Source organism: Urocitellus parryii, chromosome 15 (genome assembly GCF_045843805.1).
Source record: "Urocitellus parryii isolate mUroPar1 chromosome 15, mUroPar1.hap1, whole genome shotgun sequence".
Taxonomy (NCBI): Eukaryota; Metazoa; Chordata; class Mammalia; order Rodentia; family Sciuridae; genus Urocitellus; species Urocitellus parryii.
Window position 1 is genome coordinate 44,051,096 of NC_135545.1, and position 26,123 is coordinate 44,077,218.

A 26,123-nucleotide genomic window follows, 5' to 3' on the forward strand; every position below is an offset into this window, starting at 1 on the left:
AGGGACAGCATTGTAGATGCTACTTAGAACATTATGGGTACCACACAACCTCCCCTTGTCTTCTTTCTAGCTTCTTATACCATTCCTCATTGAACCATAATTACCGAATGAGATTGACACAGCAATTAACTATGTCCTAGACATAAGAATTTTTTCAATTGAAAAGATCGCTTACTTGGCAGTTGCCATCTGTTGCTTTGCAATCCAGAACATTTATATAAATTGACTCCTCTGTCTTGCTATACTGTAGTACTCTGAACTATTGAGTTGTTTATGAAAGGGGAATTCATAATTCATAATATTGGGGATTCAACTCAGAGTCTCTCACATGCCAGGCAAGTGTTAAGCCACTGAGCCATATCCTCGGCTCTATTTTTTTTTTTTTTTTTTTTTGGCAATACTGGGGATTGCATCCAGGGTTGCTCTACTCATGAGTTATATCCCCAATCTTTTTTATTTTTTAATTTTGAGATAGGGTGTCACTAAATTTCCCAGGTTGATTTTGAACTTGCAATCTTTCAACCTCAGCCTCTGGAGTAGCTGGGATTACAGACATGTGCCACTGAACCTAGCTCTTCAAACACATTTTAAGTAATGATGGTGTGTGTGTGTTGTCCCCTCCTCACACATGCACTACCATTCTTGAATCTTCACATGTGGTATTAAGGTAAAATTTGAACTAAGAGTGAGCTTAATTATTATATTGAATGTATCCAGAAAATTTAGAGGTCAGTATTTGATCCAAGGAATACTCCTATTTTTATAAGAGATACACCTCTATCTAAGAGCCATAACCCATTTCTGCACAAGCCATGAGGCACCCTTTATATTAAGGTAGCAGGAAAATATTTTTGCAATTACTATGTCTAGAAGTCTGTAAATTGCTTCTTGTTGCTATTTTTCTTTCTTTGGTAGTATAGTTAGGACCATTTTTCAGAATGGAGAGCAGTGTTCCACATATTCTGTTTCTTGTAGTGCCTAAATTGGATTCCCATGGAATGAACATGAAAATACACATAAAACATGTATTTCTTGAGTTTCCACTACTGCTGGTTCAAGAGCTTTGGGCATGGGGTTTGGTAATTTGCATTTTAAGTAACCCAGATGATAAGTAAGCAAGCACCAAACATTTTGCTAAATGATAAGCCTATCATTTCTTATGAAAACCTAAGAAATTTTAATTCTCTTCGTGGAAAGCATTGTCTGCTTTCTGCGGGTCAAAGAACTAATTAGAGATTTGTTAGCTGAATTATAACTGTTTTAAGTACAGGAAAAGAAACCATTTCAGCTCACTTACATTCTGTAATAAAAGAAGTCTCCAAATATACATTAGCTCCTTCCTGGGTTAAAGAATGACTAAAGGCTCCGTTGGCAAGCCTATTTTCCCCATGTCACTTATACCCAAGGGACATGTCTCTGCTAAGTAGAGTCAGGCTATTGTGTGTTTCCAGCCACAGTGCCGCATTTTTGATCAGGCAAAGGAAGCCTTTTGGAAACTTTTCAAGGCCACCTACATAGACTTTCAAAGAGTCTTCCAACCTGATTTCAGTTCCAGGAAGAAATTCTTGATCCTTCAGATTTCTTTCTTACAGAGGTTTAAATAGAAACGTTGGTGTCTAGGATGTACGTATCTCTCTTCTTCATTTTTCTATCTCTGGTTTAAACATTCACGAAGAAATGGAAATGAAGTTGATATTATTAATTACTTTCCTTTCTTAAAAAAAATATTTATTTTTTAGTTTTTGGCAGACACAATATCTTTCTTTGTGTATGGTGCTGAGAATCGAACCCCGGGCCACAGGCATGCCAGGCGAGCGCGCTACCTCTTGAGCCACATCCCCAGCCCCTTACTTTCCTTTTTCTTCATTTAGGGGTGAACCTCTGTGAGGAAGTGATTTTTCTTTAAGCCTACTTCAGCCTTATGGGCTTCTATTTCTGTATGTCCTCTCTGTAATACACTCTTTCCTTAGGAAAAAAAAAGTACGCAAAATGTTGCTATTGCAGAGGATAAATCAGGAATCATTTCCTTGTTTTTTTTTTTTTTTTTTTTTTTTTTTAAGAAGCTACTTTTCTTTTGCTTTTACTACAACACAGTCAATGGCCACCATTGTTTTATTGTTAGATAATAATTCCTGAGTTGAAAGCCCTGAAATATAAAATTTTAAAAACTCACAGATCTTGGGGCTGGGGATGTGGCTCAAGTGGTAGCGCGCTGGCCTGGCGTTCGTGCAGCCCGGGTTCGATCCTTAGCACCACATACCAACAAAGATGTTGTGTCTGCCGAGAACTAAAAAATAAATATTAAAAATTCTCTCTCTCTCTCTTTCTCTCCTCTCTCACTCTCTCTTTTAAAAAAAAATAAATAAATAAATAAAAATAAAAAAATAAAAACTCACAGATCTTGAAACAAGTCTTTCTTCTTTACGTCAAAGATAACTTATAAGAGTTAAGAACTGTTTTGTCTTTGAATATCTTCCTTGCTGGATTAACTCCCATGCTGAGAAGTGTTAATCTTCTCCTTGCATTTGACTTAATGTTTTTTTCTGGTCTACTTTTCGTTATGGAAGCTCACCTTCAAAACAAATTTAGGGGGTTTTTGGCTCAGTGGTACAGAACTCGCCTAGCAAGAATGAGGCACTGGGTTCTATCCACATAAAATCACCACATAAAAATAAATAAATGAAAATAAAGGTATTGTGTCCACCTACAACTAAAAAAATATTTAAAAGAAAAAATTAGTGCCAGGCATGGTGGTACATGACTGTAATACCAGTGGCTCAGGAGGCTGAGGCAGGAGGATCACGAGTTCAGAGCCAGCCTCAGCAACTCAGTGAGGCCCTAAGCAATTCAGCGAGTCCCTGTCTCTAAATAAAATATAAAAAGAGCTGGAGATGTGGCTCAGTCATTAGGGGCTTCTGAGTTCAATTCCCAGTAATAAAATAATTAATTAATTAATTAAAGATAGTAAATATCAATCTATAATTATGTTTAAAGGCAGATATAGTTTTTCCCTCCTCATGCTGATTTTTCTTGCAAATACAGTTTTTTGTCATATAATGTACAATACATATATAACATTTTACCTCCTTTTTTATGAAAGAAATACTTAAAATATACGTCATTTATAATTATGAATGTAGTTAGTTGGTTACTGTATTAGTTCATTTTCTGTTATAATAACAAGATACCTGAGATTGGATACTTTATAAAAAGAAGAGATTTATTTAGCTTATAAGTCTGGATGTTCAAGGTGATGGCATCAGAATCAGCTTAATTGTGGTGAAGTCCTCTTGGTAGAAGTGTAAGGGGAGGGGAGGGGATAGTAAAAGAAAGAGATGGAGAGAGTGAGATCATATGGCAAGGCAGAAATCGAGAGAGGCAGATCAGGACCCTCATGAGAACTCCATTGATCTCTTCCAAGGGTATGCCCCCAATGCCCTACGGACCTCTACTAATGAGGAAGAAGCTTCCAATACGTTAACTCTTGAGGGATACACTCAAACCATTATTCAAATTAATAGTAGTTACATTAAACTAGAAGTTTACTTTTAAGAATTCTTTAATATTCCTATCAACTTACTATCTAATTTTTTAAAAGTTTAGAATGGGCGTGCAGATGCCCTTTAGATGAACAGTGCTTGCTGTTTACTAAAGAACTTTGGTTGTTTCATCATTCTCTCTTTGTTTTGTTGTTGTTTTTGATTTTGGTTTTGTTTAGTTTTGTTCAGTGTTTTCCTGATACTGGGGATTGAACCCGGGGTGCCTGACCACTGAGCTACATCCCCATTCCTTTTTATATTTTATTTAGAGACAGGAACTCGCTGAATTGCTTAGGGCCTCATTGAGTTGCTGAGTCTGGCTCTGAACTTGAGATTCTTATGCCTCAGTCTCCTGAGCCACTGGGATTACAACCATGCACCACCACACCTACTACTCAATTTACTTTGAAAATTATTGAGACAGGGCCTCTCGAAATTGCTGAGACTGATCACAAATATAAGATCTTCCTGCCTCGGCTTTGGAGTTACTGGGATTACAGGCAAGCACCATTAGGCCCAGCTCATTGTTCCTTGTTTTGTCTGACATTTGTGTTTTGTAACATATTTTATTTTAGAATAAAGCATAGAATGTCATTGTAAACCCACTATTATAAAACAAAATGCCGGGCTGGGGATGTGGCTCAAGCGGTAGCACGCTCGCCTGGCATGCGTGCGGCCCGGGTTCGATCCTCAGCACCACGTACCAACAAAGATGTTGTGTCCGCCGAGAACTGAAAAATGAATATTAAAAAATTCTCTCTCTCTCTCTCTCTCTCTCTCTCTCTCTCTCTCCCCTCTCACTCTCTCTAAAAAAATTTAAAAAATAATAAAACAAAATGCCCTGTCAAGAATTATATGAAGGATTAGCATCATTTTGGGAAGCTTTGTTTAGAAATGATATGTAGTTTTGCAAAACAGGGATTAAGGTAACATGCTTTTCAAAATAGCTGTCCAGTGTTATAAGTTTTTTTTCACTTCTTAGGTTTCAAAAGAGATCATTCTGGGCTAGGGTTGTGGCTCAGCGATAGAGCGCTTGCCTCGTGCATGCACGGCCCTGGGTTTAATCCTCAGCACCACATAAAAATAAATAAACAAAATAAAGGTATTGTGTACAACTAAAAAAATAAATATTAAAAAAAAGAAATCGTTCTGTGAGCGTTACAATTTTTTTCTCTACGAATGTGTTGTGTATCTTAGCACAATAGGTTCTTAAGAGGGCTGTATAGAAAGTTGTTTCATGGAATTTTTTTGTTTTTAATTTTACCTTACCTATAGGGAAATTTTTTTTTAAGACAGAGAGAATTTTTTAATATTTATTTTTTTAGTTTATGGTGGACACAACAGCTTTATTTAATTTTTATAAGGTGCTGAGGATTGAACCCAGCGCCCCTCGCATGCCAGGTGAGCGCGTTATCGTTTGAGCCACATCCCCAGCCCAGGGAAATATTTTTTACATAACCAGACTGACTCAGGAGATATAGTTTGCAAGGCAGTAATTGTTAAATTGTATTCTCATCCAGAAAGAAATGGTTTGTAGTGACTCATATATTTTTGTTAGAAGGCTGTCCCCAAGATCCATACCACAGGATCATAATTAGAACTATAAAATGTTGAAATCATGTACTTTTCAGTTTTCAAATGTTTTAGGTGTGAGATACAACTAATACTAAAATTCACATAGTGTTGGTTTATCGTACAAGGTCTATGGTATTCATGGGGGTAAAATTCATTCTCGTATGTTTGAAGCCAAAATTCCCAGTCTTTTTTCATAAGTTAACTTTTGCCTACAGTTACTGAAATGTACTAAATCTAAAACTATAAAAGACCACCCAAATGTCTATTAAATTTTCTAAAGGTGTTCTGTGGCTTAACATTGCTTCCTCCAATTTTATATGCTTGGAATCTTCTTGAAATAGCAACCATCCACTTTAGGGATTAAAATATAAATTCCTTATACGCTTTATACACCTTGTATTTAAGCTTTTGAAAGCCTAAATGTAAACTATTATAGGTTGAAGGTATGCTTATAATGCCTTGCCTCAGTATTTTAACACATTATAATTAAAATTGGCTCATTCTTTCCTGAATTTATGTCCTGATGAGAAGGTACACCACATTCCTTAAGTGTGTGTGTGTGTGTGTGCGCTCCTCTCTAATGTTTTCTCATACGCAGAATTTCCTCTGCTGACACCATGGGATTACCAGATGTGACATTTCTTTGTCATTTTCTTAACTATGTCAGATTGGATCAGTACTTGAGGTGCAAGACCTCTTGGAAGAGTGTTTGGGAAAACAGTCCTTTATAGAGCTGATGGGAGAGGGAGAACTCAACACATGCTCCTTCAATCTCCAGGACATGAGAGAATGGTATTTCCTTTCTTTGCTCTTGTAGCCATACATGGTGGCACTTGCCTGTAATCTCAGCTACTTGGGAGAGTGAGGCAGGAGATTAGGAAGTTCCAGAACAGCTTCAGCAACTTAGCGAGACCCTGTTTCAAAATGAAAAACCAAAGGGCTGGGGATGTTGCTCAGTGATAGAGTGCCTAACATGCACAAAGCCCTGGGTTCAATCCCCATTACTGCAAAAAAGTTCACATAGATTTTGTTACAATACCTTTGGCTCAGAAAATTGTGTCCAAGGGGTGGGGATATAGCTCAGTTGGTAGAGTGCTTATCTCACACCATGGGTTCAATCCCTAGCACCACAAAAAAAGAAAATTGTGTGAAAATAATTAAATATGATGTTAGGATTGAAATTCTTCTAATATGAGCCTTTTATTTTCCAATGAGAAAAATGTTTTAGCATTGACCTGAAAGATACTTAGCCTTAATTTCAGTTATGAGCAGCTTTATGCAGTTTACTCAGGTATTATAAAATATTTCATTTTAACCTACAAAGCCCATCTTTGGTACATTTATTTGTATATTAGTTTATTTATTTAATTATTTTATGTGGTGATTAAAAGCCTGGGGTTGTGGCTCAGTGTTAGAGCATTTGCCTAATACATGTGAGGCACCGGGTTTGATCTTCAGCACCATGTAAAATAACTAAATAAACAAAAGTGGGCTGGGGATGTGGCTCAAGCGGTAGCGCGCCCGTCTAGCATGCGTGCGGCCCGGGTTCGATCCTCAGCACCACATACCAACAAAGATGTTGTGTCCGCCGAGAACTAAAAAATAAATATTAAAAAATTCTCTCTCTCTCTCTCTCTCTCTCTCTCTCTCTCTCTCTCTCTCTCTCCTCTCTCACTCTCTCTTTAAAAAAATAAATAAATAAATAAATAAACAAACAAACAAAAGTATTGTGTCCATCTACAGCTGAAAATATTAAGGGGGAAAAAAACCCCTAATTTACCTTGAACTTTAGGACCCAGTTTCATCTATTTATTTATTTATTTAAAAATTTTTAGTTGCCAATTGACCTTTATTTATTTATTTATATGTGGTGTTGAGAATTGAACCAGTGTCTCACACATGCCAAGCAAGCACTCCACCAACTAAGCCACAATCCCAGCTCTCCAGTTTTAAACTGTTTATTTCTATTAATTTTGAGCTAAAATCATAGAAGACTTAAGCAATTTTGTTGTTTGCAGATGTATTCCAAATCTTTGGAAACTAAAGAAACATGCATATTAATTACCTGGTTGAGCTTATGCTAGAACTTTGGATTTGATCTGCTCTCTTGTAATAATGTCATAATACTGGATTTCTTTCTTTAACAGTTGATTAAAAGTGGGACCACTGTAGTTTGGAATTTACTTGTTTGTCAGTGTTCTAAAAGGAATAGGTGCTTGTTTCTCTTCTCTTTTCTCCAAAATGTTGGGCAGCTTGGCCTTTTTTGCCTTCAGAGATGAATTAATGTTAAAACAGGAGCACTTTAATTCAATAAACACCATATATGTTTTTAGTTATTTTAGTTATTTACCATATGTGTTATGGTCTTGGTTCTCTTTTTTTCTTCTTGCTTATTGTGTTATTTAAGGTTCATCCTAGAGGCTAAAAGTGTTGACATACAGAGAATCCATTTATATGAACTCTATATGACTTTATGTAATTATAGATTCTACATCTACGTTATACTACTACAGCCTCCCAAACTATAAGATAGTAATATTTTCAAAGATTGACCTGTAATGTGTTTTTTTCATATCTTTTATGGGTGCATTAAAATTATACATAATGGTGAGATTTGTGTTACATGTTTTAATTAGCCCAATCCATATTATACTAACAGAAATGACCCAGATAATAAAAATCATCAAGTTCTCAAAGAAGTTTGGTGTGGTATATATTAGTATGGTTTATCTAAAGCCTTTTATTGGAAGTTTAATTTGCCTATAGGCTAATTTCTTTCAGATTTGGGGCATATGTTTATTTGCGTAACATTATTTTGTATACAAGAAATTAATACTCACTTCATGGACTGCTTTAAAGTATATCTTGTCCAGTATGTATGATTCCTGGAAATTCTTTGAGATTATTGAAAATCGTGATTAAGCTGATTTAATACACTATATACATGCCCTGCATACCTCTACATATTTTCTTTTTTTTTTAAAAAAAAGAGAGAGAGAATTTTTTAATATTTATTTTTTAGTGTTCAGTGGACACAACATCTTTATTTTTTTATTTTTATGTGGTGCTGAGGATCGAACCCAGCGCCCCGCGCATGCCAGGCAAGCGTGCTACCGCTTGAGCCACATCCCCAGCCCCACTTCTGCATATTTTCAAAGATGTTACTTTGAGCAATAGCAACCTACGCTAATAGGTTTTTGTCCTCTGGCAATAGGTTAGCAGGACTTTATACTATGTAACTAATTAATGGAATTATTAATTTCACATGATATTTAAATGGAGTAAAAATAATTTTAATAACAATTTTATTGATGATTCACATACCATATAATTCATCTATTTAAAATGTAGAGTCGGGCTGGGGTTGTGGCTCAGTGGTAGAGTGCTCGTCTAGCATTCATGAGGCACTGGGTTCGATCCTCAGCACCACATAAAGTAAAATAAAGATATTGTGTCCACCAAAAAACTAAAAAATAATTTCTTTTAAAAAAATGTACGAGTCAATGGTTCTGAGTGTATTCACAGAAGTGTGCAACCATAATCACAATTTTAGAACAAACTCATTATGTAAACCCTCTGCTCATTAGCAGTCATTTTCCAGTCTGCCCCCTTATTCTTCCTTTCCCACCCTAGCTGTAGGCAATCACTAATCTATTTTTTGCTTCTATTGATTGTTCTGTTCTGGATATTTGTAAGCAGGCTTAAATATGTGGTTATATATGTCTGGCTTTTTAGCTTGACAATTCATCCATATCACGTATATTAGTTTAATTGCTAAAGTTTGTTTTAAAGATTATTTTGGTATTTTTCTTCCTTTGAACTGCTGTCTCTTCCTTTTTACTGTGAAATAAACCCTAAGATCTTTAGTCATATTATTATAATTTCATAGAGTAAACCAGTTCATTTCTGTAAACCACAAGCAGTCATCTGCCTGATCTTAGAGCACTTCACAGGTTATATGTTCTTACCATGTTTTTAGAGAATGTGATCTTAAGCTACAGCCAGTGGCAAGCCCAGCTGAACCAGGCCTATCATTGTAACTAAAAAAATTATTATGTTTCAATATAAGTGTGTATCATTAACAATTTTTTTTCACTTCTAAAAATATTTCATTAGTGATTATTCACTGGAGAGTATCAGTATGATGTTAGAAATAAAATTTATGGTCCTTCTATTGCTTAAGGTTTCATAACATCAAAGTGCATGAAAGATAAAGTTCTGTTATTAGCTACAGAATTTATATAAATATGCAAGAAGACTCAACATGTTGTATTAATCTTTTTTCTTTTTGTTATTTTTGAATATGTATCTTCTTAAGGATCCTTCGAAAAATGATACATGCAAAAGGTTGGTATCCCATTAAAAGACTTCCTTATATATAATGTCTGACAAAAGATTCTTTCATGAATATTTATGTATAACACACTTAAGAGTAGTGGTGTACACCTGAGGATCTTAGCAACTTAGCAAGATCCTGTCTAAAAAAAAAGTAAAACAAAAGGCTTGGGGCATAGCTCAGTGGTAAAGTACCTCTGGGTTCTGTCCCCAGTACCAGAACAAAACAACACAAAACAAGACTAGTCTGGGCAAACACAAAATAAGAGTACAGTATGACAGCTAGTTCATTTTTGGTCAAAAATCATTACAAATTTAGTAGTTCTTTGACAGCAGTAAAATTAATTTTTACAGTTTCAAGCATTTTCAATAATCTAAAAGATTCACACCTTGAGTAATTTTTAAATCTTATGATGACATAAAGATGGAGTCATAGTTATTAAGAGGCCATTATGCAAGGGCAAGTACCTATGAAGTCAGATCCTGAGTGTGTGCTGTTCATCCTAGCTTGTGACTTCCACTTCACACTTAAGTTTCAGTCAACCCTCACAGGTGCTATAATTATATTTTAAACAGGAAAAGATTTATTAGAGTCATATTTAGGAATTTGGGTTTTCTCAGAAGTTTGCTTACAGTATATACCTTGCAGTATTTTTAGTAAAAGGGTATTATTAGCTCTGAAATGTGTAAATTACCATCCCATAAATGTCTCTACTTGAGATGACTGTGGAATCCTTGGCTTATAAAGAATCATAGAGATGATGTAATACTGTATGCTCTGTCTTTTGGAGATCTCAAAGGATTTTAGGCAGAAAATATCTTTTTTTCTTCTATAAAATACCAATTCTTTTATTTGAAGTAAAAGGCATCATATAAAAATACGTATTATTGGTAATTTAAGTTTCCTCAAAACTAAAGACTTTGATTCAGCCAAGTGCTACATAAAGATTTTGAAAATAGCTGGACATGATGGCACAGCCTGTAATCCCAGCTATTGAGAAGCTGAAGCTATAGAATCCAAGTTTGAGGCCAGCCTAGACAACTTAGTTAGACCCTATCTCAAAATTTTAAAAAGAGGGTGACTAGGGCTGGGGACGTATAGCTCAGTGATAGAGCTTGGGTTCATTGCCCAGTACCACAAAAATTTGAAAATATAGGGGTATAAACTTGTAGTTGATTTATGCTATACATAAAACTGATTAAGAATTATTAATAGAATACATAGACTTCTTGCAAATGAAGTTTTTAAAAATTAATAGAATATGAGAAAAAGATTTATGACTTTACAGAAGAAAAAACACAAATATAAGCATATGGAAAAAATTTAATGTCATTTATCACCAAAGACATACAAATTAAAATCATAGGTATAGCTGGACATGGTGGTGCATGCCTTAATCCCAGTGACCCCAGAGGCTTAGGCAGGAGGATCACAAGTTTAGGCCAGCCTCAGCAAGACCCCTAGTAACATAGTAAAACCCTGTCTCAAAAAGTAAAAAGGTTTGATGATATAGCTCAGTGATAAAGTGCCCCCGAGTTTAATCCTTAGTACCAAAAAAGAAAAAGAATTATAGGTAGCCAGGCGTGGTGTTATAGGATAATCTCAGCGGATTGGGAGGTTGAGGCAGGAGGCTCAAAGCCAGCCTCAGCAACTTAGTGAGGCCTTAAGCAACTCAGTGAGACGCTGTCTCTAAATAAAATACAAAAAGGACTGGGAGTGTGGCTCATTGGTTAAGTGCCCCTGGATTCAATCCCTAGTACCAAAAAATAAAATCACAGATATATTTCACACCTACTAGCTTGTTAAAAATATAAAATTCTGAAAATTAGTAGACTTGGTTAGGAAGTGAATCACTAAGTCTTTTAAGCACTCTTATGGCAATATAAATGTGTACAATCACTTTGGAAAACAATTTGACATTATCTAGTAAATATGAATAACTTTTAACCCAGCAATTCCCTTTCTAAGTATATATTCAATAGAAATATGTGCACAAGCTAGATATGGTGGCACTTACTGATAGTTCCAGCTATTTGGGAGGCTGAGGCAGGGGTCACTTGAGACCAGAAGTTCAAGACTAGCCTGGGCAACATAGCAAGACTATATCTTAAAAAAAAAAAAGAAAGAAAGAAAAGAAAGAAAGAAAAAAAAGAAACATGTGACAAATATACCAGGAAATATATACAAAAATGATCATAGCAGCATTATTCAAGGTATTCAAACACTGGAAACAATTCACTATTCATGCATTAATAAAATGAATGAATAAATTCATATGTATCTATACAGTAGAATACTACAAAGAAAAAAAATAAGTGTATCATAACTACATGCAGTAATTACATGCAATAACCTGGATGAATATCCAAAGAAGAAAATTCTATCTTATGGCATGAAGTTATTGTTGAATCTAGTTCTCCTTCAGTGCAGTATAAATGCATTTCCCCTGCTTCTCTTCTCAGTAGCTGTTAAGTAATGGGAAGATTTTATTAGAATTGGTAGTCAACCATTCTGTCTTTTGTACTGAAGAGTTTTTCTTCAGAGTTTACTCAAGGTTCCTACCTTTGGACTTAGTCTTTCATGGTTGCTCTTCAAGAAGTCTGAATTCATTTTTCTTACGGGGACATTAACAGCCACATTGCTATTACACATGCCATCTTGATTGTTTTTTTAAAAGGCCAAAATTCTAAACATGTTCAAGAGTAGCTTTTTGCTATTTTTCAGTGTACAAAGAGCTAGGCATGCTTAGGCAAAGAGAATCATTTTGCCATGAACCTTACTGGTTTTATTGACTTGGAAACCTTTTAATACCAAGTCTCGATATGTCATAAGTTGAGGGGGCAGCCAGGTCATTTGGATCATGGAAGAATTACATCTTAAAATTAGAAATGGTTTTAAATTCTATTAAAAGAATTAAAGAGAATTATTACTGTTCCAAAACTCCTCTAAGAGAAGTCTGTAGTACTTCTTAATCCAAGGGTCATTTGTTTATCTCTTTAGAACTATCAATGATGTTCTGTATGCATGTATGTCCTTTAGTTTTATAGTGTTAATTTAAGGAATTTTTCTTTTGAGGTACTAGAATATGAACCCAGAGGTAGTCTACACTGAGCTGCATCTCCAGCTGTTTTATTTTTTATTTTGAGACAGGGTCTGACTAAATTGACCAGGCAAGACTCAAACTTGTAATACTCCTGCCTCAGCTTCCTACACCACTGATATTATAGGTATGTGCCATCACACTTGGCCATGAGGATTAAATTTTTAAAATACATAAGAATACTGTTTACAATTTGATAGTGTCACTTCTAGATTTATAATGGGATAGATATATAAATACCTATATGTTTATGAAATGTATCTTATTCTTTTTTCCTAAATATTTATAAATATTAATTTAGACTGGAGGTGTAGGTCAATGGTAGAGCACTTGCCTAGCATACACAAGGCCCTCAGTTCTATCCCCAACATCACCACCAAAAAAACCCAGAAAATTTACAGACTATATGGAAAACAAAAGCACAAAGAAAAATTTACACTATCCATAGTCCTATAACCCAGAAATAACCACTCTGTCTTTATAGAAATATCTATAGAAATATATGCATATATATATATTTATTTTTTTATATCATTTAGTTCTGTTTTTAGCCTCTTAAAAAAAAACTTGCTTTTTAGTATTGTCACTTCAAATATTTTGGAGTTTTTCTAGCTACTATGTGATAAAAGCAGTTAAATTTCTCAAAGTAAATCAAAGGCTCTTGCCTACATAAATATTAAAATGTGAAAGGTGAAATGATTGGTATAAAATATTCACAACTTCATTGCTTTTTTTCTTCCTATTTCTAGTTGCTGGGCATATTGGATTTTCCCCATCATGGGCGCTGTTCTCGTAGGTTTCCTGTATCGTTACTACGTGGCGGAAAGTAAATCCTCCTGAGGAGACCGTGTTGAAGTGTGGGAAACACATCCACTTGGGAGTAAAAATTGGAGACTTGCTGTGAGGGCTATATTGGTGTCCTCTTGCTTGAATCCTGCTGGTTGTATTCTTCCCCCTTGGAGCCAAGACAGTTGACCAGACATCCACCTCCAATCTGGGACCAGTGTCCTTCATCTCTGAGAGCCTTACTCCCAAACTACCTGCTCACTGTCCTGTGTCTTTGCCATGTTTCTTCTCTTATTTCCACAGTATCCTTACATTTCAAACATTTGTGTTAACGATTGTAATTCATATGTCATAGTGACATTATTCTTTAGAACAAATGCTCGCTTTCCAGTAATTTGAATGCACATTATACATTCTTACCAAGGCAGCACTCTAATTTTGAAGGTTTTCTTTTCCCATATTTCTTTCAAGTAAATATTTTTTAAAATTCTGATAATTCTATTATCACAAGAAGTTTATTCATGAAGTTAGGTACACATCTGTTAAAACACACTGCCAAATGATCTTGTTCCCTTTTATATTTGTTAAAAGCAGAAAGAACTATGTGGTTATCTCCCTTGCAGGCTAATATAAGCTGATAGCTCCTCCCACTCCCAGCCCCTTTTCATTCCAAGGGATGCTGAACAAAGATGTGCCTCCCTTTGGTTTCTTGTGGGTGAGAAAAGCCAAAGGAAGGGAGGGATGAATTGAGGTGACAGAACCCTGGCAAGTTCAGAGTAATCTTTTGAAAACACTACTTTAAGATGGGAGTTTAGAAATGACACCAAATCTTCTCTTTGATTTGGCACTAATTTCTAACCGTCTTTTTCTACCTTTATTTTATTGGTAAAATATAAGTGTATAATTATGTCTGTAGAGCCTACCAGGGATTCTTGCTGCTGTTTTGTTTATCAATTAGCAATTTTTGGTTCCCAGTTTTACACAAGTAAGAGATTTCAGTTTGGTCTTTTGTTCATCCGAGTAAAATAACTTCCATATAAAATGTCATTTGAAAGTGGGAGATCATGACAAAAAGCAGTTTTCCATTTCATCTGTATTTTACCTCCATGGCTCCAACTTGTGGTTTTGTGCTTTCCATTAAGATTAAAGAATTGGCATTTTTTTCCCCTTCCTTGGATGTGTGTTTCATTGAAAAGTAGGTTATTATTTAGAATTATTTACTATTTCTTATTGGGCCAGGTATTCCTCTGGCATTTTTTACTCCTCTTTTCCCCTACTGCCCTCACCACAAGGAAGCACCTAAATAGATAGTTTACTGGCTGTTTTGTGTCAGTAGCTATGGTGATTTTTCTCTCTATTCTTTGAGGATTATTAGTTTGCTTCTGGGCCATTGTCATTTCCAGCAAGGAGCAGCTGGTTCAAGAAGGACTATAGATGCTGCTCAGAATCTTCTCCCTCCCTTCCAGTTTGCCTAGTACTTGAGGAGACAGGAAACTGACCAGTAAACCAAGTCTGCTCATTACAAACTATTTAAGAAAAAGTTCAACCCAGATTTTATATCCTGTGACTTAGAAGTTGAATGAATTCAGAATTCATCAAAATAATATTAATCTTTTTCTTGCATACTTGGATATGATATTTTGGAGTTATTTCTGGCTGACTTTTTTTATATATCTGACATGGATATAATCAAACTTTTATCTTTAGAAAATATTTGTATTATAAGATGCTACTTTAAGAAAATGCATTAAATAGTTGGCTATTATGTAACAAGTAGTATGACTTGATACACCTCCATTTAAAGACAAGAAAGGGTTGTCTTAAATAAGGATTGGTATGTAATTGCTATAATAGTTAAGTTGCATGATTACTTGGAGTGGATTGGGATAGAGGTAAAGAACAAAGGAGTATTGAGGACTTGGAAATGGAATGCTCAAAGCTAATGCTAAGCTAGAAGATAACTTGGATCAATTGTAAAGTATTTTGGCAGTATCTAAAATTGAGTGAAAAACACCTGGCTTACAAGAAATGCTAGAAGAACTATAGTCTTAAGTAAAATTGGTGTTTTTGATATTTCTAGGGGAAACGCCAGACAGTGTTTTTCTATTTCACATTGATTTTTTTTCCCCCATTTATATGTGGACTTACTAAGAGCCAGAGGGAAAAGATTTTTCAGACTTTGTCTCTATTGTCCTTGAAATCCATGTAGAACCCAGGGCTTCTTTTGAAGTACTGCTAATACTGTGTCACTTTGTATTATAAAAAACAATTTTAAAGTCCATTTACTGGGCTGGGGATGTGGCTCAAGTGGTAGCGCGCTCGCCTGGCATGCGTGCGGCCCGGGTTCGATCCTCAGCACCACATACAGACAAAGATGCTGTGTCCACCAAATACTGAAAAATAAATATTAAAGTTCTCTCTCACTCTCTCTCACTCTTTCTTTAAAAAAAAAAAAAAAAAAAAAAAAAGTCCATTTACTGTGGGGCTGGGAATGTGGCTCAGGCGGTAGCGCGCTCGTCTGGCATGCGTGCGGCCCGGGTTCGATCCTCAGCACCACATGCCAACAAAGATGTTGTGTCTGCCGAGAACTAACAAATAAATATTAAAAATTCTCTCTCTCTCTCTCTCTCTCCTCTTTCTCTCTCTCTTTAAAAAAAAAAAAAGTCCATTTACTGTATAATTTTGCTGTCTTCATAAGCAGCCAGGTGAAAAGTAGCTCTTGAGTGAGTTTGCAAAAGTTTTTCTAAACTATAAATTATACAGCACAATAGCCAAATCCACCCAAAAGGACTTTGGTTTAAGAACTAGATTTGAATTTTCTACACAATCTTGGTGTTAGTTGCTCATGGAATCCCCTCTGAGAGCAAATGGAGCTAGTCCCTGTTGGCTGACGGTGTCCCCCTGGGCCTGGGGTGTTCCTCTGTTGGTGTCTTTTCCTGAGGAGGGCCAGCTGCTGCTGCACACTGTACTGTATACATAATGGCTGGTGAATGCAAGGAGGAAATGATACAAATTGTGTGCTACAAAAATATAGGATGTTAGGGCCCGTTCTCCATAATTTCTCAGCCCCTGACTCTTGGGAGTTGGTTTTCACTTCCAGATGACATCTGTATTCATAAAGGTAAGAAGGCAATGGGGGACAAAGTGTATATTGTGTTTAAATCTGCTCGTGTGACAGCTTAAGCATAAGCAGAAATCCATTGGAACCTATCATTTGAGCCTGTAGGGTTATTTAAACAGTTTTCATAAATCTTATATTGTGAAATAAGTACACTGTTGGGTTTATATTCATTTAGTTCTGATGGGGAATAATGGAAAAATGATTTATAGGCCAGTTGTATCATTCCTTATAGAATCTCATACTTAAAATATCAAGTGAAATCTATGTGGTTAAATTTCATTTTAAGAGATTGAAATGCAGAGCATCAATGTTCTTTACCTTCCACCCCAAGAGAAATGGATTTAGACATTTCTAAATGTCTCAACAAGAAATCGATTTTTTTTTAAACCATCTTGTTTGTTGACAGCTATGACAAAAATATTGGCTTAGTCTCATTATTTGGCTGCTGTGCTCTGAAAAAGTACTGTTTAGAATTTGTGGGGTGCTCAAGGACAGAGATTTCACAAAAGCAGAGGGAGATTTATCAAATTACCTACCCTGTATCCAACATCTTACTTACAAGTTTGAGTAGCTGCTCCTTGCCCATGCCTGTCACCTATGTTTGCTGTTTGGGCAAAACATTATTTTGGTTATTTAACTTTCTTTTTACTTTACTCTGGACTGTGAATGAGTAACATTAACATTCCTTTTGTGTATTCAATAATGGAATTTGTTTACCTATTTTATTTCAGCATATTTTGAACAAAGATCTCTGTCTCTGCTGGAATGTGCACACAGTGAATGTTTGTTAGAATTACACACAATAAAGATACTGTTTTCCTTTTCTTGCCCTGTCTACAGTTATTTTTAAAATTTTTATTCCTCCTTTTTTTTTTTTTTTTTAAGTAGAAGTATTGGTTCTGTAGTCCTCAGGTGCTCTGGATGAAAGTAATTTAGAAGCAGGAAATTCACCTGTATCTGTTAATCCTGTGTTTAGTGAAACTTGGTGGGAGTTCTCTGGTTCTTCAGTATTCGTGCTGCCGCTTCTCTTTGCTGGAAGTGAGTTGCTCATATGATAATCTGAAGACACAAAAATCAAGGCTTTTGCCATGTAATGGATGTGAACCGGTAGACCGTTTGGGTTTCTATTTCTGCTGAAATCATCTGCTAAAGAGAAGCCAATATAAGGTAATAATGTTTTATTATCTGCAATGCCAGGCTTCAAATGATTGTTTTTCTTGGAAATAAACTGTTGGAGAAAATTAAACATGGAGATTGAAGTTCTGGTGACTATGTTAATAAAATAAGGGAAATAAACCATTTTTATAATTGCCTTTAAAACATACTGATAGCCTTCTAACATTACTAACATTATATCAGATTACTGATAAAAGATTGTTCATTAGGGCTTGGTTATTTCACTACCACAGGAATTGAGGATTAGTAACAGGAAAGGATAGCCCCATTATAACCAGCATTTGAATCTAATGTTTAATCTTTGATACTAATAAGAATTCATTATCACAGCACTCTTCCTGATGCTGAATATTTGGTAAGGGCTCAACAGATCCCAATTGATTGAGGTAGAAGATTGTGATTCCAATTATGAAAATTTGAGGTAAGGAATGTCCATATAATTTATTTCAATCTGATAATTAATAGCATGAATTAACAATTAGCTAAATAATGTCTATACTTTGTATTCAAAGCTCACTCAATCACATATATACCAGCATTTTAAAACTTAATTCTCAGGCTGGGGTTGTGGCTCAGGGACTATTTTTCTCAGGGAAATCAGTTACCCAAAACAGAAGCTATCATCACCTTCTTGGTGTGTATGTATATATTTAAGTACCTTCATTAACTGACTTCAGAGAGGAGGGGCTTGTATGCCCCTCTGGATGCCCAAGTTACGTTGACCAAGAAGGAAGGCTAAGTGGATTCAGTTTAGTTTATTGTGTAATCTCCTTGGAAGATTTAAAAATAATATTCAGCCCTGCCACAGATCAACTAAAACATTGTTGCAGTCTGGGGTTCAGTGGTAGAGTGTTTGCCTCACATACATGAGGCACTGGATTCGATTCTCAGCATTGCATATAAATAAATAATTAAAATAAAGGTCCATTGACTAAAAAAAATTAAAAAAAAAAGAAAAAGCATTGATTTAAGGGAATGTGAGGTTTGACAATCACTGCCCTGACAAAGACTGTAACCTAGAATTCTGTGTGCAAACTACAAGTCAAGGTTTAGGGTAGAATTAAGTCACCTTGAACATGTGAGTTATCAAGAAATTTCCTCCTGTATCCTTTCTTAGCTTCTGAGGGATATACCCACAAAAAAAAAAAAAAATGAAGAAGTTAAATAAATATTTAAAAGTTTTTATAGGGTATATGCTGAGAAAGAAGAAGATACATTATGTTGGAAATGGGAGAAGTGAAATGAATTCCCTCTGTGAGTGGTCAAATAGAAGCCCAAGAGAACGGAACATGAACAGCCAAGGTGAATATAAGAAGAGAGCTTTCCAGGAGAGAGAGCCCAAGGTGCTGGGGTGGCGGGGCAACTGATAGATTGTCATGTGTGTTTTTTGCCCCATGAATGATACATTATAGAAAGATGTGAAAAAAGTAATTTATATACTCCAATAAAACATATACAAGAAAGGAAATGGGATAATAGAACTGTACTTAACAATAACCCTAATGTAAATACTTAATGAAAATTATTGACTATCTTAGGAGGATGAACAAAGGAGAAGCCTGCATGGCATAACAATCTCACCAAGCTCAATAAAACGTCTAAAATGGAAAATTCAAGAAATAGGACAAACATGTCCTTTAGATGCATAGCGATAAATACCAGGAGAAAAGACTAAAGAGCTGAGAAAAGTATTTTTCTGTGAATCAGGCATTGGGGAGAGAAGGACAGGGCAAGGGACTATTTTTCTTAGAAGCTCTTGAGCCTTACTAGGTCAGTAAGTGCACTCCTTCTTCCTTGAGTTCTCTTCCAATATTGAAATTGATAGGAAGAGATCAAAGTGCTGTCTTTGTTATGGAGCAGGTGAGCCTTCCTACATCTCAAAATTTAAAAAAGGGCTGAGAATGTTGCTCAATGGTTAAGCCCCTCTGGGCTCAATTCCTGATTCTAAAAAAAAAAAAAAAAAGAAGTTCATACTTTTTTTTTTTTTTAAGAGAGAGAGAGAGTTTTTTTTTAATGTTTATTTTTTAATTTTCGACGACACAACATCTTTGTATATGGTGCTGAGGGTCGAACCCGAGCCGTACACATGCCAGGCGAGCGCGCTACTGCTTGAGCCACATCCCCAGCCCCAGAAGTTCATACTTAAATAGTATTCGCTAGATGCTTTATGGGTATTACCTCATTCAATCCTTGTAACAATTCTATAAAACAAGTACTTTTATCATCCCCAATTTACAGAAAGGGAAACTGAGTCATAAAAAGTTATGAAACTTGTCCAGTGTTACAATGTGAATAAGTAATGAGTCAGAATCTGCACCCAGGCTGTCTGGCTTTAGCAGTCTTCCATTAGCACTTACAATGCTGCCTCATTTGTGTTAAAGGCTTTTATATGCATTATGATACATTTAATGCCCAACCAAGCCCAAGAGGCAGATGCTATTATATCCCCATTTTAGAGAACATGTAGTGAGAATATGTCCAAATCTGTGACTCTGCTATCCGCTTCTCATTAAGAAAAATATTCTTCGACAATAGAATTATTTTGGAAAAGTATTATTGGTGAATTTTTATGAATTGAAATGAGTAAGAATTTATATTCAAGATATGCTTTTCCCTAGGTAAGACTAGAATTGGATATAAGTAAGTTTGTTGGTTTGATAGTTGAATTAAAAAAAAAATTCTTACAAACACAGAAAATTGAAAAAGGAAAAAAAGGTCAGCAGTTGTCCCAGCACCCAAAGCAGTGGGAATTGCTTTAACACTTTTATCTATTTTATTCTAGGGCTTTTTCTATGCATTACTGTTTAGTGGTGTAAATACAATTTCATATTGTGTTCTTTTCACTTAATATCACATCAGCATATTTTCTTCTTATATTTGTGTGTGTTACTGGGGCTGAACACAGGGCATCATAAATGCTAGGCAAGCACTCTTTTTTTTTTTTTTTTTTTTTTTTAAAGAGAGAGTGAGAGAGAGAGAGAGAGAATTTCAATATTTATTTTTTAGTTATCGGCGGACACAACATCTTTGTTTGTATGTGGTGCTGAGAATCGAACCCGGGCCACACGCGCTACCGCTTGAGCCACATCCCCAGCCCCTAGGCAAACACTCTCAACACTGAGCTATAACCCCAGCCCCCTGCCCTTTTTTTTTTTGGTACTGTGGTTCAAACCTAGGGGTTCTTTACCACTAAGCTACAACCCCAGCTCTTTTTCATTTATGTTTTTATTTATGTATGTATATATTTTTTGGTGCTAGGGATTGAACCCAGGGCCTTGTGGATACCAGGCAAGCACTCTACCAACTAAGCTATATCCCTTGCCCTTATTTTTTATTTTAAGACAGGATCTTGCTAGGTTGGTTAGGGCTGACTAAATAGCTAAGGCTGGCTTTGAACTTGCAATGCTCCTGCCTCAGCCTCTTGAGTCACTGGGATTACAGATGTGTGCTACCACAAGGGATTTTCCAGGCTATTCTTTATTCACAAACTGCCTACTTTTCAATATCCATGATGTGATTCAGTGTGCTATTTGCCAGAAAAATGTTAACAAAAGAAAAACATGACCATACATTTCTAAAAAAATTTGCATTTCTGATTTTAAAATGTAATTTTATAGGAAGGGCAGCAGAATAGAATAGACATTATGATTGATGTATGTACAGTCCATGTATGTATTATATGTCAAAATACATTCTGCTATCATGTATGACTAAAAAATTAAAAATAAATCGTATGGTAAAAAAATAAATAAAATGTAATTTTAATCAGTACGAGATACATATATAGTTCAAAAAGTTAAATAGTGCTGCAGGTCTTCTGCTAGGGGAGATTAGTTCTTTCCCACTTTTTAAACTTCTAAGTGGAAGCTTTGCTGGGCTCTTGCCCTTGGAGAAATGAGTTCTAGATAAAGGAACTAGCTGTGCTCAGCTGATGCCTGTGTCTCCTTATTGTTCCTCTAAACTAGAAGTTGAGTGGGGAATGGGCCTGACCACAGGAGGTCAGTTTTCCAGCCCTGTAAGTGACTAGTGGTAAATCTTCCCTGTTCATTGGTGGAATGTAAGAAAGCTCTCTCTAGCTAATATACTCTCATTTGGCCACTTCTGTGGACTTCTATGCCCACCTTGTTCTTTCCCTTATTAGTTCCCTTGATAGTTCTTTTCCATGAACTAATATCCAACACCCACTCCCACCCTTCCCCTGCTATCAGATGGGTGTTGTCATGAATTCTGGTTTCAGTTTATTGGCCTGTGTTCCTTGAGCACTTTGTTGGGCCTGAGCTTGGTTGGCAGTAGAGCTACATTGATATTTATTAGTAATGTCTGCCACAAGCATGAAGAGAATGGCAAGAGATGGGCAACATATATACCAGGTCAACTTAGCTAAATTGTACCCAGCTAAATTGTATTCCAGCCCAAGTCTCACTGTCTCCATGTCAACTTCTGACCCTGTCATACCATTTTCATTGTTTGGCACCTGAATAGTTTGTGTGCTGGTTTTCACAACTAGACTGGAGTTTCTTTGACAGCAGCTATTGGGCAGAGATTCTGTGTCACCTCACTGTGCCCAGTATAGTTCCTTACACAGTGAATGTTCAGAATCTATTGGGTTTCAGCAACATAACTGAAAAAACGTGCCCTCTGCTGGTATGGTTGAAAAGAGCACATCTGTTGAATTTCTATAACCTTGATCTGACCTTTATAGAACAAATTAATAGAGGCTTCTTATTGTTTTTTTGTTTTGTTTTGTTTTTTAACCAGAATTGAACCCAGGGGGGGCTTAACCACTGAGTCACAACACCAGCCCTTTTTGTATTTTATTTAGAGAAAAAGTCTCACTGAGTTGTTGAGGCTGGCCTCAGCTTCTGGAGCCCCTGAGATTATAGGCATGCACCACCAACCAGCTCCTATTGGGTCTTTTTTTTTTTTTTTGCAGGGGGAGAGAGAACTGGCAATTGAACTCAGGGGCACTCGACTGCTAAGCCACATCCCCAGCCCTATTTTGTATTTTATTTAGAGACAAGGACTCACTGAGTTGCTTAGCACCTCACTTGTGATAAGGCTGGCCTTGAACTTGCGATAGTCCTGCCTCAGCCTCCCAAATCCACTGGGATTTCAGGCGTGTACCACTGTGCCCAGCTTCCTGTTGGATCTTTACATCACAAAATATTTCATTTTCAAGAAGGCCTAAGCTAGTGGACTTGGTGGGCCAGGCCTTGATCCCAGCAACTCAAAGAGGCTGAGGCAGGATAATGGCAAGTTGAGGTCATCCTCAGCAATTTAAGAAAACCCTGTCTGAAAAAAAAAAAAAAAAATAGAGCTGGGGGTGTAGATCAGTGGTAGAGTACCTCAGGCTGTCTTCGGTACTGAAAAAAAAAAAAAAGAAGAAGAAAGATTTGCCCTAAGGATATACTAAAACATGTTCCATGCTTAGCATAAGTGGTAAGACACTATCCCAAAAAGTTAAAAATATACATAAGTTTATGACTCAGCACCCAAACTGGCAATTCAGAGAAGATCATTGTTCAGAGGAGAGAGAGGGCAGGAACTGTTGTGTTTATTTTGTCATGGTCAATTTATTCTTTCCTCACAGGGTTACTTACTGTATACCTCTAACCTTGAATCTTCAACAGTATGTTCAGCCACATTCTGTACTGTTTTATGACCCTTTTCACCATTTAACAATACAGGGCATGTTTATAAATAGAAGCAGACATTTCCCATTTATTATGTGACTCTCCATATGGAGCTTCAGAATGGATTCTCAATGTCCCATCCCAGCCCAGGTGACAAATCTAAGACAGTCAGAACAATCCCATCTGCCTGGTCTGATGGGTTGTACATGTGGCCTAGTTCTCCCCATTGAGATGGGAGGGGACATCTGGGAGAAGTTTCCAAAGAAAGAGCCACCAAAAAAGAACTGCTCTGGCTATCCTCTTGCCAGCCCAAGAAGGAAGCAAATACCAAGGACAGCCACGTTGAGAAATGGGTCTTTGTTGACTCAAGCTGCTCATTCAATTCACCCTGAAGCTCTCACTACAGCGAGACTTGCATTTATGTGGAGATCATAAATTCTCCTGTTGTTGAAGCCATTTGGGTTGAGGTTTCTATTACTTGCAGCTGGAAGCATCCTCACTCATAAACTATTAAGAGAAATGACTCACAGGGAAACAATCCTCTGAGCTTCTGATTAACTCTGGCCTCCAGAGATAATTATCTGGGCCATCAGATATATAAAAATATGGAGGTCATAAGAATTAAAATTACAGTGGTTACTTTTAGGAAGGGGTGGGGATAGTGACTGGGAGGGTGCCTGAGGGGGCTTTTGGAATGCTAGTAATTTCTCAGTCTGGGTGGTAGGTACATGAATGTGTTTACTTTGGGATAAATTCACTGGGCTGTACGCTTTGTATACTTTTCTGCGTATAAGTTATAATTCAATTTTTAAATTTTTACATTAAAAAATATAACCAGACCTCAAACTGTTTTTATCATGACAGGAAGGATTTGGATGGCATATAATGGTCATTTTTTTTTATTAGGCATCCAAATGAAGCTGTGGGGATACATTTTAATAATTCCCAGAAGTTCACTGAACAGCTTTCCTGTCACTAGTGTACAGGAATGTAGTGTCCTCTCTTTATCTCACAAACCCTTCCCCTTTTGGTTTAAATGGAAGTGCCTTCGACCCTCACACATAAAGAACTCTATCGTTTTTAGAATGTCACAATACTAAAAAAAAAAAAAAAAAAAAAAAAAAAAAAAAAACCAGAAACAAACCCTAACAGCCCTCTGTACATGGAGGGCTTTGTCCAAAAACAATCTAAAAGAACCTAAAAGAGATGAACTTTAGTTATGGGAAGGTTGATTTGGAAGAAAGTAACCAGAGCTTCATGCAACCTAGGTCATTGAGACCTCCTATTAATGGATGGAGAGATGTAATACATTTTGTCAGTGGATGGTAAGAGAAAAGTATATGGGTTTCTTAGTTCTCAATGGATTTTTATTTTATTTATATGTGGTGCTGAGAATAGAATCCATTTCCTTATACATGCTAGGCAAACACTCTACTACTGAGCTACATGCCCGGCTCAAGTATATGGATTTTGAGGACCAAATAATCTGGAGATAGTCTTGGCTCTTCAAGGAAGTCCAGCCAAGGGATATTACCATAAGTCATTGCTCAAAGAGCAGACTCAGATGCACAAAGGTAAGAACCTAGAATATCAGTTCTCATGAGGGAGAGGACTTAAAGGGAGATCTCATCTTGAAACCAAATTGGGAATATGGTTGGTTGGTGTCCAGACCCATGGAATCTCATGCTTTAGCAGCTTCAAGTCCTATCCTGTCGAGAAGGCACATAGACCCACAGAACTGGAAGCTCATTAGGACCTGCATACATAATATATTTGTGGTCCATCTCATTCTTCAAAGTTCTTTCACATTTATATCATCATTACAACCTTGTGAGGTAAGTTAACTATTTTCATAAGAGAGACAGTGACTAAGAAAACAGACTAGAGTCAAACCAACCTGGGTTTGATTTCTTGTCCTGGAGTGGTATTGCACAATTTACTTAGCCTGTTTTAGTGATTCTAAACCCCAGAGGATGTTTAGTAACATCTGGAGACTTTTTCTATCCTTTTAGTGCTGTGGATTGAACCCACAACTTTATGCATGCTAAGCACATGCTCTACCATTGAGCTACATACCTCTAGCCCCCTGGAAAAATTTTTGACTGACAACCAGAGGGATGTCATTGTCATTTAGTGGGTTCAGGCAAGGGCTACTGCTAAATATACTATGACAGGCCTCCACAACAAATAATTATTTAGCCCAAAATGTCCTCAGGGCTGTTGTTGAGAAACCCTGGGCCCTATCTCATTCTCAGTCTTCATCTGAACAGCAAGCATGTCAACATTACCTCATTGGGTTATTATATAGATCACGTTAAATAACAGTTGGTGTTGCATTGTCCAGCTCTTTCTTACTCTCCTATTTTAGGGAATTAGTCTCTTAAGATTGACAGAATTAGAGTTCTGTGGGCTGAGTGCCAGCCAACATATTCTCCATTAGTTTCATGGTGTATGTCCCATATTGCATAATGGGATTCTGCCTGTTTGCCACAGTTGATGAGATCAGAGGGGGACACTAGACCCAAACTAGAGCAATAAGAATCTTGTCCCTGATGAACCAAGTAATTCCAGGCCCAGTGTGACTGGTGTCTTGAATGGAAAATATACAAACCTGGGTGTTGTGGCCATTTTCTTACATATTAACTGGATGCAAAGACATTTATAATAAGAGAGGAGAGAACAGCAGTTATGGACAGAAGATCAGAAATAAAAGATGGAATCCCCAGGGTCCATTCTCTGTTGCACCCTGCCCCTATGTAGCCCCTTAATCCTTATAACACTTTTTGCTTAAACTGGCTTCAATTATGTGTTTCTTGTACCTAGGAGACAAAGAATGACTATAGAAATTATATGTAGA

General features: G+C 36.5%; 1 protein-coding gene across 1 annotated transcript in view; it reads left to right on the forward strand.

The window, feature by feature from the left end:
- The window catches only part of Cyb5b (cytochrome b5 type B), a 33,192-nt gene extending 18,685 nt beyond the window's left edge, over window positions 1-14,507 (forward strand). The window contains exons 4-5 of the mRNA XM_026404493.2: window positions 9,433-9,461; window positions 13,300-14,507. Of these exons, the coding sequence (XP_026260278.1) occupies window positions 9,433-9,461; window positions 13,300-13,390 (120 nt within the window). The 3' untranslated portion in view covers window positions 13,391-14,507. The remainder of the gene's footprint in view (window positions 1-9,432; window positions 9,462-13,299) is intronic.
- The last annotated feature ends 11,616 nt before the right edge of the window (window positions 14,508-26,123 follow it).